The 15612-nt window shown below is 53.0% G+C and overlaps 5 protein-coding genes across 5 annotated transcripts; 3 read left to right on the forward strand and 2 right to left on the reverse strand.

Annotated features, from left to right (window-relative positions):
* Nucleotides 1-2248: 2248 nt before the first annotated feature.
* Triagg1_10772 (uncharacterized protein) lies at nt 2249-4942 on the forward strand (the record flags this gene model as incomplete). Its single annotated transcript, XM_062894880.1, has 5 exons — nt 2249-2679; nt 2743-2949; nt 3005-3021; nt 3466-4291; nt 4384-4942. 5 exons carry the CDS (start codon nt 2249-2251, stop codon nt 4940-4942), a joined length of 2040 nt encoding a protein of 679 aa, XP_062750270.1.
* Nucleotides 4943-6249: 1307 nt separating this feature from the next.
* Triagg1_10773 (uncharacterized protein) lies at nt 6250-7734 on the forward strand (the record flags this gene model as incomplete). The annotated part of the gene is made up of 3 exons (XM_062894881.1): nt 6250-7150; nt 7217-7652; nt 7722-7734. 3 exons carry the CDS (start codon nt 6250-6252, stop codon nt 7732-7734), a joined length of 1350 nt encoding a protein of 449 aa, XP_062750271.1.
* An 825-nt stretch (nt 7735-8559) lies between these two features.
* Triagg1_10774 (uncharacterized protein) lies at nt 8560-9880 on the reverse strand (the record flags this gene model as incomplete). Its single annotated transcript, XM_062894882.1, has 3 exons — nt 8560-9398; nt 9522-9736; nt 9840-9880. The coding sequence occupies 3 exons, from the start codon at nt 9878-9880 to the stop codon at nt 8560-8562; spliced, it is 1095 nt and encodes a 364-aa protein (XP_062750272.1).
* Nucleotides 9881-11432: 1552 nt separating this feature from the next.
* Triagg1_10775 (uncharacterized protein) lies at nt 11433-13598 on the reverse strand (the record flags this gene model as incomplete). Its single annotated transcript, XM_062894883.1, has 4 exons — nt 11433-12034; nt 12104-12396; nt 12465-12686; nt 12754-13598. The coding sequence occupies 4 exons, from the start codon at nt 13596-13598 to the stop codon at nt 11433-11435; spliced, it is 1962 nt and encodes a 653-aa protein (XP_062750273.1).
* Nucleotides 13599-14694: 1096 nt separating this feature from the next.
* Triagg1_10776 (uncharacterized protein) lies at nt 14695-15570 on the forward strand (the record flags this gene model as incomplete). The annotated part of the gene is made up of 1 exon (XM_062894884.1): nt 14695-15570. One exon carries the CDS (start codon nt 14695-14697, stop codon nt 15568-15570), a length of 876 nt encoding a protein of 291 aa, XP_062750274.1.
* Nucleotides 15571-15612: the final 42 nt, after the last annotated feature.

Below are 15612 nucleotides of genomic sequence, written 5' to 3' on the forward strand. Positions count from 1 at the left end.
AAGGTCAAGGGTTCACGGCTGTCCGGTATTCACATTCAATAAGCGACATCCGGAGGGAACCAGAAGGCGCACAAAAGAAAGGCAAACATGTGCCAAGAGGATAAAACTCTGACGGCGGGGTGAAAACACGAGTTTTTCTAGCCTTGAACATGTCACCTTCCGGATTGGAAGCTGATGAGCATTCCGCTAGAAGGAAACATCAAGAGTCATCTAGTATATGAGATGTATCTGTATCTGTATCATTGTTTGCTGTGTTCGCTTGCCAATTGGTGGCAATTCACGTCAAGGCAGTTCATATGTGATGAAGCTCTGAATGACGCAATGGCTCTGCGAACAAACTAGAACGCAGCCAAATGATGGAGATGAATTTTGTATAAAGTATTCTGAGCTGTTGCCGTAGTGTGAGGTGAGCATGCCCGGAGGAGCTGTATCCACACCATGTGAGAAGCTGCCCTATCGAGATGACGTGCGACTGGACTGGACAGCGAGCTTTATGCTACATTTACGGATGACCGCTTTGGACAGGCTAAACAACCAACAAGAAGGAGATTAAAGCTGCCATGTAACAGTTTATCCGTTCCTGCGGGCCATTATCATGTTGCATCAGCCAGTTATTCCGACTGGTGCATGGACATGGATGACCAGAAGCTGGGATGATCAGGAGCTGGGAGACTTTAGAAAAGCCTCAGCGCCATCCAGTAATGGCGACTTGGACCATCCCAAGACTCAATGGCATAATACTAAACAGTGTCGGACTAAATGCTTGCCACGAGGGGAGAAAATGGAATTCTTCACAGACGCCGATTCCCAAGTTTGCAGACACCGCGTTGGGACCAGACCTTTCACTCCAAAGCCACTGCCGGCCAGTGTCCGATCCGGCAACTCGTCCCGAAAATTCTAGCGCAGTGCCGTCTCCGTCCTAGACCCCAAAACAGCTGGGCCGCAAATCTTTTCACAGGCCGGCTTGCGCGCCTCTTGTCTGCACTCCGTAAACTGCCATGCTGGTACGGATGTGAGTGCATCAACAGTGTGGGCGGGGCCCTATTGATCTTCAGGGACCGTGTTCCTTGTTCCGCGCCAGCATCGGCGATCCCGGCTTGTTCGGGTTCTCACCGGCTAACCCTTTGCCTTGCGCAAACTCTGCGAGGGAGATATCTAAATGGCCAATGGCAGATCCGGAAGATGGGGCCAATAAGTAGGGGAAATCTGCCCGCCAAAGCAATTCGAGACAGGTCGGCTGTCGGGGGTTCCCTCTCCACGTTGCTAGAAGCCGAGATGCATTGGTTCATGCCTCTCCGTCTCCCCTAAAGATGCAGGCCAGCTCGTTGCGTAGGCAGCTTAACCTCTTCCGAGTAGAGCCGCACATCCAAATCTCACCTCCTTTTCTTCCCATTGGCAGCCAAACGAGCCCTTGGGCTGTCAAAATGCGGGCATAAAATTTCTCGCACCCAAAACAAATGCGCTCTTGATTCATGGTTGGGTGCCACCAGAATGGTGTCATTCAGACCATGCGTGGCGTTGCACGCTAAAGCGGGATCCGTTGTCGCCCTGGTCTTCTCCAAACGATGACGGCTGGGAGTAGCGCGGGGCAAAATCTTGAGAATCCCCGATGAATAATGGGAAAAGCCGTATTATCTGTAAGATTCTCCAAGGGTCCAAAAGGGTCTTTCGAGGCCATCTGAAGAATCAGCACGTAGCAGAAAGTCTAATTCCAGCTGATTCGGATCTCATATAAAGAGTTCTGGCATGCCAATGGCCACCGTTTCGTGTCCTGTGCGTCGCACTTTGTACTGTAAGAGGATTGTTGGCGCAGATCCGGTATTGCGAAATTTGAACCACGGTCCACCTCATTAAGTGGCAGTCACGCAATCGATCTTGGTACTCGATATAGTAGGTACGCATCTGCCTCTGGGCCCATAACCCCACGACTCGTGGCATCATTGAGTAAGATATCTCGTGATTGCTCCTGTTCAACCGCTTAGCTTAGCCGCTGTTGGGAGCTGAGACGAGTTCATCTGCGAAAACCGGGCGGTGTACAGGCGGCTCGGCGTTGTGTCACATCCAGCCAGCCACTGCAAAATAAATACTCTTTTGACGTCCCATCCATCTCCGACCCTTTTCTCCCCCCTTTCTGTCTTTATTCTTCCCCAGGAAAGCGAATTGGTTCGATAAAAGCCGGATTGTATCCCCCCACACAGACGGTTCTCTCTCTCGAACACAATCCTCAGTATATCCATAATCAATCATCATGGCCGCTTCAGTCGAGTTGGTGCAGCCTGTGGACGTGGCCTTATTGCCCAAGGAGGCCACCCCGGTTTTGGAATTGAACCCTTTTGACGAAGAGAGGTTCATCGTCAAGTCGCCATACACGGATAAGGAGCATCTGCTTGATCTGGATACCCTTTCCCACGAAGGCGCCATATTGGCGAGGGCTTTGCAATCCTTCAAGTCGATTCGCGATGACTATGCCACTGCGCCCTATGTCGAATCATTCAACTGGCCTGAAGTCCTCGATGAGGTGAAACGCTTGGTTCAACAATCCGGAAGGCCGTTCAGGGAGATTTCTTTCTACATTGTCGCATTCCGGTCGCAGATCAAGCCGAGCACTCATTACGGCGACCTTGGCGTGTTGGATAAGGCTTCCCATGCTGAAGCCGTTGCCAGCGGAGGCTTCTTGAAGTAAGAGAGAGACACCTGCGTGCTTCGCCGCTCACTTTGACGTCGTGCTAACCGAACGAACAGATATTGGTTTGGTTCGCCAGACTCCGAGCTCAGAAATCTGGCAACCTGCGTTTGGAGATCGAGAGAAGACGCAATGCTCGGTGGCAGAGGACCAGCGCACCGCAAGGCAGTCGGCGCCACGCGAAACTTGTATGCTTTCTGGAAGATTGACCAGCACCGACTCACCATCCGCGACAATGCGGACGACTGGGTGATTGAGGACTGGGAGTGAAATAATGGGCATTTGACATCTAGCCTGAGCAACTTTGCTTTGGCTGCCCAGTTTCGACTTGAGAGAGTGTGAGACAAGGACGATTCTTTTCTTTGCGCAAAACACGGGACTTTGGAGTATTCTGGGATATGTTTGGGATTGAAAAGCGTCATTGCAAAGGTGCAATTCTCTTTTATGCATGATATCATTAGGGGCAAGCGAGCATTGTGTTGGGATTTCAAAACCAAAAAAACAAGCATTTGGAGGATAGAGTAGAAATAGACTGAAGTAATACTTGCATGATTTGACAAAAAGAAACCGATTTGCAGTGAGGCGCGAGACGCGAGACGCGCCCGGCACAGCCATGGCATCAAGACTCCTGAATGCTTGGCTAGGGCATGTTGACTTGTGAATGTTTTGTGAGATGTAAATCTGCATGTATTCGTCTACTTATGGCTATTTCTAGAGTGTCGCAAAAGTCATTTCGAGAGGCGGCGAATCCCGTTGTGATGCTGCAAATGTCGCAAGATAAGGTTGGAGGACGCAAAAGGTTGGCGGTTTGGCGGCGTATTTGGCCCCCTCAAATTCTGCCGCCGCCCACCGCCCCGAACCCACAACGCCCACAAATCTGGTAGGCGAAAAGTTCGATATTCCCAACACCAAGAGCGAGCGCTCCTTGAAGCTCATCATCCAGCGACTCTCGGCGTCAACCTCGGCTCGACACCCGCCATTTCTCTCCGCCACGCCTCACCGAATCTCCCAAAATGAGCGAAGCTCCGAAAGACGCGCCTTTCCAGGCGGTGCAGGTCGATGCTCTGGTGAGTTGCAGCTCGCATTGCCCCACCTTGCCTCGATGAAGAAGATGCAACGAACGACTGACAACCCGGCAAAGGTCATTCTGAAAATCGCCAGACACTGCTCATCGACCTTCCCGACCGTGGCCACCGGCTCCCTCGTGGGCATGGACCAGAACGGCACCCTGGAAATCACAAACACTTTTGCCTTCCCCACCGTCGACAACTCCTCCGCCGATACCCATCAGAGCGATGCCACAAACGCTGCCGCCGCGGCACCCCGCGCAAAGGCCAACATTACATACCAGGGCGAGATGATCCGACACCTGAAGGAGGTCAATGTGGATGCCAACAACGTCGGATGGTACACAAGCGCCACCATGGGCAACTTTGTCAACCTTGCCTTTATCGAGAACCAGTTCCACTACCAGAAGGACAACGAGAAGACCATTGCGCTGGTCTATGACACCAGCCGCAGCTCACAGGGAACCTTGGCTCTGAAGGCCTACCGCCTGACCAACCTCTTCATGACTGTTTACAAGGAGGGCAAGTTTACGACTGAGAGGTGAGTCGGTTTGTGTGCAAGGAAACGCGGGAATTCGGCATTGGTGGGTTGGACATGATGCTGACGTGTTTTTTTTTTGTTTTGTGAAATAGCCTGCAAAAGTCCAAGCTCTCGTTCCGCGACATTCTCCAGGAGTATCCTCTCAACGTCTACAACTCACACCTCCTCACCTCCTTCCTTCACCAGCTGCCCTCGCCCGCGATCGCCTCCGAGGCCAAGGAGCCAACCCTCAGCGAGCTCAACAACGACCGCATCAAGGCTCCTCTATACCCTTCCATCGAAAACCTGGACCTGTCTGTCGACCCCTTCCTTGAGAAGACGTGCGACCTGCTGCTCGAGAGCATCGAGTCCCACTACGTGGAACTCAACAACTTCCAGTTCTACCAACGCCAGCTGGCGCGTGAGCAGACCAAGATTACACAATGGCAGGCCAAGCGAAAGGCGGAGAATGCGCAGCGCACTCTTGCCAAGCAGGCCCCGCTACCGGAAGACGAGTGGCAGCGGCTGTTCAAGCTGCCTCAGGAGCCCAGCCGGCTGGAGGGCATGCTCAACGCCAAGCAGGTTGAGCAGTACAGCAAGCAGGTGGACGGATTCACGGCCAACATCAGCGCAAAGATGTTTGCCGTTCGGGAAAACCTGCTGCCCCAGTAAGCGGATTTGATGCTCAAGTTACAAAAAAACTCTTGTAAAGGTCTTTAGTGGGGTGAGGCAATTGGCGGCAGGGTGCATTGACGGCGTTCCGGTTTGGGTGGAATATAATAAAGTACTTCTGGTCTAGATCTGCAGCAACAAGCAAGAGAGTCATAAAAAGAAGTGTTTGAAATGAAGGATTTCTACGGCTTCGACTTGTATTTTGCTGTTACGGTAGATACCTCTGTGAACTTTTCTTCTTCTTTACCTAGGTTAATTTTTTTTCTTCATCTTCTTCCATATCTTTACCGCCTGCTGGTGTGTCCTACTGGCAGACGGTCCATCTCTCGCCCTTTGGCTTCATTTCTACTGCAATTAATCACCTCGCCTTTCCTGTGCCTCTTCCCGTTTGCTTATAACGAAACTCGGGGCTTTTTCCCCTGGGCTTGTTGCTGATACGCAGGATGCATGCGGGGAATCCTGAAGGGGAAAAGCACCGGCGGCAGAAGGACGAAATATCGCCGTAACAGTAAGTACCCAAGGTAAGACAGGACACACGGCGATTAGGCCGACTGAGGCCCAAGGAATTAAACCTATGGAGTATATACGAGTACGAGCAAGAGATGGATTCTATTAGTACAAGTTGATGGTTGAGTTTTAGTTCGGCTCATCGGCGTCTGTACGTATGCATGTATATACGTGTATTTTGTTGATTTGCTCCCCATTGAAGCTACGAGCCTAAAGCAATGCAGAAATGCACATGAATCTTGATCCGCTGATGCCCAAAACATGCCCGCGCTTATTCTCTGCTCTGCTTGTCCCATCCATGTCCCATCCATCTGACAGGCCTCAACGCAACGCCCATAATCACCGCAGCAAATCCCCCAGCTCCTGCGTATCAACCACCCCGGCCTGGTGAGACGTGGCCTGGCCTGGCCTGGCCTCGCTATTTTTCTTTTTTTGCATGTGCAAGCAAAAATCGGTGCCATTGGGGGATCCCCAACAACCATAAGCCGTCAAGTGTGCAAGTCCAGCCGCCCTTCTCATTCGCTCCTCAGAAAATCGAAAATCCATCCGAATCTAATCTGCCCCGCTTGGTGAGAAATTTTGCCCCTCTAAACACACCGCCCGCTTTTCAACGGGCTTCCCCTCCTCGGCCGCTGCTTGTAACTTCTTTTTATTTGGGCACATCCCACCTGATTTTTCTTCTTCTCCTACCTCTCTGCTCTCTCCATCCCGCACTCAATTCCTCCTCCCACGCCTCTTTTTTATTTTTTATTTACTTCTTCATCAGTCCTTGGGCCTCTTCTTCAGCTCAATTCCTCACTATGTCTGCCCCCGCCCACAAGTTCAAGGTCGCCGACCTGTCCCTGGCCGCCTTTGGCCGCAGGGAGATTGATCTCGCTGAGAACGAGATGCCCGGTCTGATGGCCATCCGCCAGAAGTATGCCGCCGACCAGCCTCTCGCCGGTGCCCGCATTGCTGGCTGCCTGCACATGACCATCCAGACTGCCGTCCTGATCGAGACCCTCGTCGCTCTCGGTGCCGAGGTCACCTGGACCAGCTGCAACATCTTCAGCACCCAGGACCACGCCGCCGCTGCCATTGCCGCCGCCGGTGTCCCCGTCTTCGCCTGGAAGGGCGAGTCCGAGGAGGAGTACAACTGGTGTCTCGAGCAGCAGCTGGTTGCTTTCAAGGACGGCAAGAAGCTGAACCTGATCCTCGACGACGGTGGTGACCTGACCTCCCTGGTCCACTCCAAGTACCCCGAGCAGCTCAAGGACTGCTACGGTGTCTCTGAGGAGACCACCACTGGTGTCCACCACCTGTACCGCATGCTCAAGGACGGCAAGCTGCTGGTCCCTGCCATCAACGTCAACGACTCCGTCACCAAGTCCAAGTTCGACAACTTGTACGGCTGCCGTGAGTCCCTCATTGACGGTATCAAGCGTGCCACCGATGTCATGATTGCTGGCAAGGTTGCCGTTGTTGCTGGATTCGGAGATGTCGGCAAGGGCTGCGCCATGGCCCTCCACGGCATGGGTGCCCGTGTCATCGTTACCGAGATCGACCCCATCAACGCCCTCCAGGCTGCCATGGCCGGCTACCAGGTCACCACCATGGAGAAGGCTGCCCCCATCGGCCAGATCTTCGTCACCACCACGGGCTGCCGTGACATTCTGACTGGTGCTCACTTCGAGGCCATGCCCAACGACGCCATTGTTTGCAGTAAGTTTGAATCACAATCCAATACTGTCTCATTTATTTTGCAGGCGAGCTAACAGCCGCAACCAGACATTGGCCACTTCGACATTGAGATCGATGTTGCTTGGCTCAAGGCCAACGCCAAGTCTGTCCAGAACATCAAGCCCCAGGTCGACCGATTCACCATGGCCAACGGCCGCCACATCATCCTCCTGGCTGAGGGTCGTCTGGTCAACCTTGGCTGTGCTACCGGCCACTCTTCCTTCGTCATGTCCTGCTCCTTCTCCAACCAGGTCCTTGCCCAGATTGCTCTGTACAAGGCCCAGGACAAGGCTTGGTCTGAGAAGTACGTCGAGTTTGGCAAGACTGGCAAGCTCGAGGTTGGCGTCTTCGTCCTCCCCAAGATTCTGGATGAGGAGGTTGCCAAGCTGCACCTGGCCCACGTCCAGGCTGAGCTGACCACCCTCTCCCCCGTCCAGGCTGAGTACCTTGGCCTTGCCGCCGAGGGTCCCTTCAAGGCCGAGATGTAAGCATTTCTTCCTCCCCATGATTAACGTCAAGCCGAACATGTACTGACCAAGCTTCTTCCTTATAGCTACCGCTACTAAGCACCTTTCATCTATTCATACATACCCCCAAGGATCCTTCAACTGGACTCCTACGTGTAACGACATTTCATCCGGGTCTATCCGGTCAATGGGCACACTTGTGATTTCAACAGCATCATGAACTGGCAGGGGGGCATATATATGGGCAGGGAAAATATAAACGCCCATGGGTTTTGGTTTTTATTTTATTTATGATTTTCATTTTCATTTTCGTCCCCCTTTTCTTTCTTCTTTTACTCAAAGACTTGGGGTTTTTCTCGCTGGGCGGATGGGGCAGAAAAGAACTGGCCTTTTCAACAAAAACGGCGTCGGGTAAATTTATTTTTGCTAATGATGATTCCCCCCAATGGCGAGAACAACGTGATACACACAAAGATATCAGATGGGAGAGCTCAGAGATGGGCAGTATTCGAGGAAGCCCGTCAACCGCGGCTGCAGTGGATGGACATAGCAATTAGAAAAAAAATGAAAATGGCGGGCAACGATGTTCTGGGCAAAGCAGTGTTTTTCCATGGCTTGCAAGTGAATGAGTGGAAGTGTGTGAGCTCGTACTTGGTACTGATTTCGTTGTATGTACGTGGACTTTTGTCATTTGACTTGCATCGAAGATGTCATGGGACTTAGTCGTTATTCCCTTTCAATCGCTCGCATCACATTTCTGGTCATGACTTTAGAACAAAGTCCATCTAGTGGCCAAATCTTAGCAGACCACGCTTTTCATTTTCCCTCTTCTAATTCTATAACATGATATGACGCATTTTTCAACAAACCAGACACGGGATCAAAACCTCACAGCTTCGAGCTCCTAGCAGCACCGCCATGCAGTCACGCAGCCAGCTTCGCCTGCTCAGGCACGATGCTCTTGAGCTTGCCCTCCTTGACGGCCAGGCGCACATTGTCAATGGTCCACTCCTCCATCTTCTGCTGGGTCTCCTGGGTCCAGGTGCCCATGTGGGGGACGAGCAGGACGTTTGGGTTGTCGAGCAGGCGCGGGTGGATCTCGGGCTCGTTCTCGTAGACGTCGAGGCCGACGGAGGAGACTTGGCCGGAGGCGAGGGCGTCGACGAGGGCGGCCTCGTCCATGACTGCGCCGCGGGCGGTGTTTACGATGACGATGCCGGGCTTCATGAGGGCGAACTGGGGGGCGGCGATGGTGTGGCGGGTGCTGGGCTGGAAAAAAGATGTAGCGTTAGCTTTGTAAATATTCAAGGGGGGTGAATAAGTTGTTGCTCTCGGAATAGTGATAAGGGAATGACTTGCGTTGAGAGGCAGATTCAGGCTCAGGACGTCGCTCTCCGCCAGCAACGTCTCGAGGCTGACGTACTCGGCGCCGTCCTCCAGCTCAGGGCTCAAGCGCGAACGGTTGTGGTATCGGATGCGCATGCCAAAGGCCCTCGCCTTGGTGGCGACGTTGCGGCCGATGCCGCCCATGCCCAGGATGCCCAGGATCTTGCCCTCGGGGTCGTGGCCCAGCGCGGGAGGAGGAGAGCCGCGCCACTTGCCGGCGCGCAGGGCGTTGATGCCGATGGGGAGGTTGCGCAGGGCGCCGATGAGCAGCCAGATGGTGACGTCGGCGGTGGCATCGTCGACGGCGGTGGGAGTGTTTGAGACGCGGACGTCGTGGGCGGTGCAGGCGGGGATGTCGACCTGGTCGTAGCCGGCGCCTGTGATGAGAGTTTATGGTTAGCTTGTTTTCTGATCTGCTTTGTATTGTTCATTGCCTTTCTGGAGAGAGACAATGGGGTGTAGATGGGTAGATGGAGAGTAGAGTGTTGGTGTTTTCTTACCGTTGTGGCACAGAAACTTGATGCTCTTGGGGAACGCGTCCAACAGCTCGCTGTCAATCTTGCCCGTGATCTTGACGGAATCAAATGTTCTGTATGTGACGCTGATGCCGTCCAGGGCGCCGGATCTGCACTCGGCAATGAATTCGTCTCGGTTGGTGGCCTTGGGCTGGACCACGTCTGCGATGTCGGCGATGGTTTGCCATGCTACGTGAGCGCTTGTACGAGAGAGTGATTGTCAGTCTCTGGATGCAACAAGCTTTGACTTGGGAATAATAGATTAAGAAGAGGAGGTTCTGAGGGAGGTTGTTTCTGACTTACTGGTCAATCTTGCCTAGGAGGAGGACCTTGGGACGGCTCATCTTGGAGGAAAATTGTCTTTGTGTAGATGGAATTGGGTAAGAGGAGGAGGGGACGATGCAATTAGACCAGCGTCAAGGGGAGGGTATCTAGAGGGAGGAAACGGAGAATTATAAAACAATTGGAATTCTAGCAAAAAAGACGAAATCTAGTCAAAGAACGAAACAAGATCAAGGGATTTTGAAAGGAGAGGAGAGGAGAAGAGCAGAGAAGAAGAAGAAATGGGATTCATCAGACCGGGTCCATCATCGCCGTCAAAGTGGGTTGTAGTCGCGAAGGCGCCGTTTCGGCGGGGTAAAACGCTAGCTTCACTAAAAACTGAGGAATTGGGTCCCCTGTAGCGCGGGGGGTTTTGGCAGCGTGGGGTTTTCCATTGTCAGTGTTGATTTTGGTTGATCGTTTACCTGCTGGTTCTGCTGAGATTGAAGATGTTGTTTCATATGGCCTGAGAGAAAAAACATTATAGCATTATTGTATTTCTAATTGGATCTATATAGTTAAAGTCTTGTTATATAAAGTCCTGGATTTCAACAGCAAAATGCTCGACAGAAGGAACCTCCAATCTGGCGGACTCAACAACACTCTTGGCTGCATCGCTGTTTCGGGCATCTCCCGCCGAACCGGGTGCCCCCCCATTCAGACAAATCCGGCGCATCTTTGACGGAGAAATTGACTCTGCAGCTGGACACAACCATATACCGTCATAGCAGATTCCATCGCCTTCAAAATGTTGATTATGCTGGTGGGAAGTTATCCCGGGATTCATCGAGTTTGTCCGTATCGTCAATGAAATACAGCATGTGTCTGGAGAGTCAACAGTCTAACTTGATGGCCATATACTCATATAGACAAGTACTGAGTAGAGATGCGCGGCTATAGGTAAACGCGCGCTGCATGCTGTTTTTACGCTTCGGATGGCCGTTGCCGAATTGAATTTATCCATGGCTTCGGCGAAATCGGAGACTAACAGATGCATCATGAAAGCTCGGCTTATAGTCCATCCATCCATTTCTAGGGTCACGACTCGAACTCACATCTCTCTACCTAGTACATATTAGTTGATACCCAACCCATCACAGCTGTATATCAAGTCCACAACTTTGCAATGTACATAATGAATAGAGGTTTATTCATTCATATAAAACATCGCTTGCCGTGATCCGAGAATTATACACAACATGAAAGCCGTGGTCTAGGTGGTCCCTCTTCGAATACCAAAACAAACTTTACCAGTCCGCTAATATGCTTCTCATCCATGATGAAAAGGGTTCCGATAACTCCAAAAAGGAAAAAAAAAAAAAAAATCGTTCAAGGTGCTACTTCTAGCAATTTCTTCTCCATATCATGACAGAAGACAACATCCGCCATTCCCATGTCGTTAGGATGCATGGCCCCTAATTTAGATTTCTTTGTTGACAGACCCCGGGATCTTGATTCAATCTCATGTCTCCTCCCCTCCGGGCATATATACATGCCAGCAGGTAGCATTAAATGCGATGAGCGACGCTCAAGGCCATCCTATGCATTCACTATCAAAGGTGCAGTGCGCGCTTCTCAAAACTCCCATGGCCCAAAGACCTGTGTCATCCAGTTAATGTCACCAAATTCGGCAGACAGGTCTTGGTCAGGCAGCATAGAGTGGTCCACCAACAAAGGAGGCTGCGGCGCCGCACCCGGGATAACGGAACTGTTGGGCGTCGGGAGCCCTCCCATGGGTTGCTGTACTATGGCTGGCTCCCAATTCGAGCGCACATTGCGAAGCACCTTTGTGCATTTCCCAAAGATGGATACGTCCTCAGGTCCACCTCTCAGGGGGTACAGCGTCTCCGCCTTTGTGAACAGGTCAATGGTCCTGTCCAGGTAGTTTCCTAGATCTGCCGTGCTGCGGACAATCTCCTTGTCCCAGGCGGGATCATCCATGGTCGTGACTCTGTATAGCAGGGCGTGGATCTGGGCAAGCTCCACATAGAGGGTAAACGGCATGCCAATGAACTCTGCGAGCGGAATGGAAAACAAGACATCATACCAGGCCCGGGCAGCCATGATGCCCGCGTACATGGCGTCGATTCGCGGTGTGTCTGGAATCCTTGGAGCCCCAAAGAGCCCAATCGAGTGGACCTGGGTTTCGGTGCTGTAGAGCTGCATTTGTATCACGGCTGAAGAACCGACAAGAGTTAGCACAAGTTACCCCGACTTTGGCTAGGCTCGAGATATCCGCAACTTACGTTTGGACGCTACTCCCGCGGGTAGAGTATCACGAATCTTTTGTAGCTGGAGGAGCAGACTTCTCTTGTAGACGTACGTGGGGGGCTTATCAGGGTCGGTTCTGCCAAAATCACGACCGACAAAGTCGCATACTAGGAGTTTTCGCGCTTCCTCTCCAACTAGCTGAAGCTTCACCATGGCCACTAAATTCTCGTCTGACGGGTACTCCTTTTCGCTCTCGAGGATTTCTAATGATTCTTGCATGTGCTGCGTCCAGACCAATGACTCTGCTTTGCCAAGGAAAGCCGCACATCTACTTTGTAAATGGTTAAGAAAGATGACGGATAAATGAGAGAGAGAGAGGGAGGGGTGTCCACTTACATTGATGTTATATACCAAAAGCTAAGCACCATCCTCCGCTCTTCCATTGTGCGTTCTTTAGCTGGAGGGGCAGCCCTACCTCCCCAAGCCTTGAAACAGACAGTGGAAAATTGCTCTTCGTTGGGGAATTTTGTGAGGTTCGTCTCGTAGATGATGCAGCTGCATATATGCATGTACAAAGTCAGAAAAGGTTTGCCGCCGACACCAGCGCTCATTGTCGCCCTGTGCAAACAAAGTTGTCAGTCGTCAGTGCGATGGAAGTGGGACACATGGCGAATGTTGGATTTACCAAGACATCAGAGCGATCAAGCCCTGCACAATCTCCGGGCTCCGGTCGTGATTGATAATCATCCGCTGCGCAATCTCCTGGCGCACTCTCTCGCGCATGACGGCCTGCTGCGTCATGGACATGCTTGTGACATTCATGATGCAGAGCCAGAGAAAGGGACGTTCTCTATGTAGAGCTTCGGCCGTGAGGTCGGGGTCTAGGTGTATGAAGGGAAAGTACTCGAGCCATTGACGGAACTTAACCAGGTAGACTTCGGCTTCGCTAGGAGTTGGCTCTGGGAGTCTATCGCTGTCCAACGGCCGGGGCGTCAGACTCAGGATGCTCGAGGAGCGCGGATGCGATGTCGTTGCTGCGTCGGCCAACGAGTCGAGCCGGCTTACATAGGGCTGGCAGTTGGGCGAGGTCGAGGACGAGGGGATGTCGCAGTTGGACACGCCGTTGATGGATGGCTGCGAAGACGACGGCTGCTGCTGCTGCTGCTGCTGCTGCTGCTGCTGCTGCAAATGGCCGACATGATGAGCCTGCTGAGAATGCGGATTCTGATGATGCTGATGCTGTTGCTGCTGCTGCTGCTGCGTCGCCCGCAGAATCGACACCAGGTCGTCGAGCTTCTCCTCCAGCTGGGCGGTCCTCGAGGCGGTGGTCCTCTTGGCCACGCGCTTGCGCGATGTCACCATCTGCTGACACTCTTTGCCCAGGCGATGGCAGCGGTCGCATTTGCCGCCCTCTGGCCTCAGGATGCACCGACACTTGGCGCGCGAGCAGTTGGTGCACGAACGACCGTAGCCGGCCGGGATGCCAGCAGCAGCAGAGGCGGCGTCTGGGGGAGGCGGCGCCGGGACCATTGTCTCACGGGGTGCAAAGAGCCCAAGAGGCGTTTGACCAAGTTTGATGAACCAAACCCGTCCGACGCAATCATTCGCAGTGGTGAGAGCAAAGCATCGACGGGGACGCGCAGCCGGGATTGGGGCGACTCCCTTAATCCGTAGAGGATGGTGGATGGGAAACTGTTCGCGTCTGGGCAGAGCAACGGGGTTCGTTGGAGCCTAGTCATGAATGGCCTGGCTGAATCAGCATCAAATGGTTGGATGTGGCCCGGAGTCCCGGTGGCGGTTGGCATTCCGAAGTCCGAGAGAGCGCGCTTCCTCCAATGCCGCATGTGTGCTGTACGAGTATGCAGCCATTACGGAGTAAACCGACGCTGGTTTTCAACAAGCCTGATTGGGGCGGAAGAGGTGAATCAGAGAGTCGTAAACCATTGATGCTGCAGCGCGTTGCAAGAGGCGGTTGCCTGTAGATTGTGTGGTTGAGGCTGTGCTGCGTATCACCAACCCTGCTGGAGTTCGGGTTCGTGTGAGGGCGGGGCCGGAGAAGTAAATCGGTTGCAAGGGGCCGGTCCAGCTCGTTCAATTGGGCGAATTGCGAGGAAGCCGTCAAGTCGGCAATGCCTTGGCTTTGATACTGCCGACCTGGGTGGGTATGAAGGAGATATCACAGGCTGATGTATACATGTCGAGGTCAGTATACAGACACGGAGCAAATGAGGCTGCCGTGGTCAATCCAACAGAAGCGTTGATTGCTGTCAAGAGGAAAGACACTACAATTCCCTGGTGTAAGTAGTATAAGCCACGACAATGGAATAAATCGGAATACAATGAATTATCCTAGCCATATCTCAGCTCGTGCCAATCTCATATACCTACTCCGTACAGTAAGCAGGGCAACGTTAAATCTCTAGGTACCGCATCTGCCACTTCGGCAAATGTTTTCGCCGCCGACAACCGGCACATGAGCGACTAGCCGAAGCTACCCACCACCACCACCGCTGAAAGCAAGGCCCAATTTACAACTTGCACCATTGAAGAGACACCACAACAACCCGCATCTCACATATCCAGCTCTCTCAGCTCAGCTCAGCTCAGCAAATAGAGTAGCCTCAAGATGGCCGTCACGGGCCTTGTTGCAGTCGAGACGCTGCCCCGGTTCCTCCTCCCACGGCTCAGCTGGACTGCGCCGCTCTCCGCATCTCGACCTGCTGCAGCCCAAACCTTTGCTGCTCTACAAGCACGAACGAAACAAAGGGCAGTGCCCGCCTTCAACACCGATTTCTCGACCAGACGATACAACAATGGCCAGGCACCGGCGCTGAGGCGAGGGTTTCATGCGACGAGTCGACGGCCCCGGGAGCATCATTTCGACACACTCAAGTTTGTCAAGCAGCTCAAGGATGAGGGCTTTACCGAGGAGCAGTCGGTCGCCATGATGAAGGTCCTCAACGACGTCATTCAGGAGAGGTTTGTGTTGGCAATCTTCGAGGGTTCATCACGAGCCGTGCTATTGCTATTGCTAGTGCTAATGCTAATACCAACTCCCCCATGGGAATGCAGCATCCAAAACCTGACCCGAACCATGGTCCTCCGCGACGACGCCGCCAGAACCACGTACACGCAAAAGGTCGACTTCGCCAAGCTCCGTTCCGAGCTCACTTCGGCAGACAGCACCGAGTCCAACACGACGCGCAGCGCCCACGAGCGCCTCACCAACGACATCGCCAAGCTCAGCAGCCGGCTGCGAGACGAGATTGGTCGGACCCAGGCCAGCGTGCGGCTGGACCTCAACCTGGAAAAGGGCCGCATCCGAGAAGAAGCCGTGGGCCAGGAGCTCAAGATCAAGGAGACTGAGACCAAGATTGAGCAGGAGGTGGCGGCGCTGAGGGAGAAGCTGGAGCAGGTCAAGTTCCAGACGCTGCAGTGGCTGATGGGTGTGTGTACCGGTTTTGCGGCGCTGCTGCTTGGTGCTTGGAGATTGCTCATGTAAGGGCATGATGATGCTTCTTGGAGGTGCATTTGCAAACAATCG

This window comes from Trichoderma aggressivum (assembly GCF_033847375.1).
Source record: "Trichoderma aggressivum f. europaeum strain CBS 100526 chromosome Unknown scaffold_085, whole genome shotgun sequence".
In the NCBI taxonomy this organism is placed as follows: domain Eukaryota; kingdom Fungi; phylum Ascomycota; class Sordariomycetes; order Hypocreales; family Hypocreaceae; genus Trichoderma; species Trichoderma aggressivum.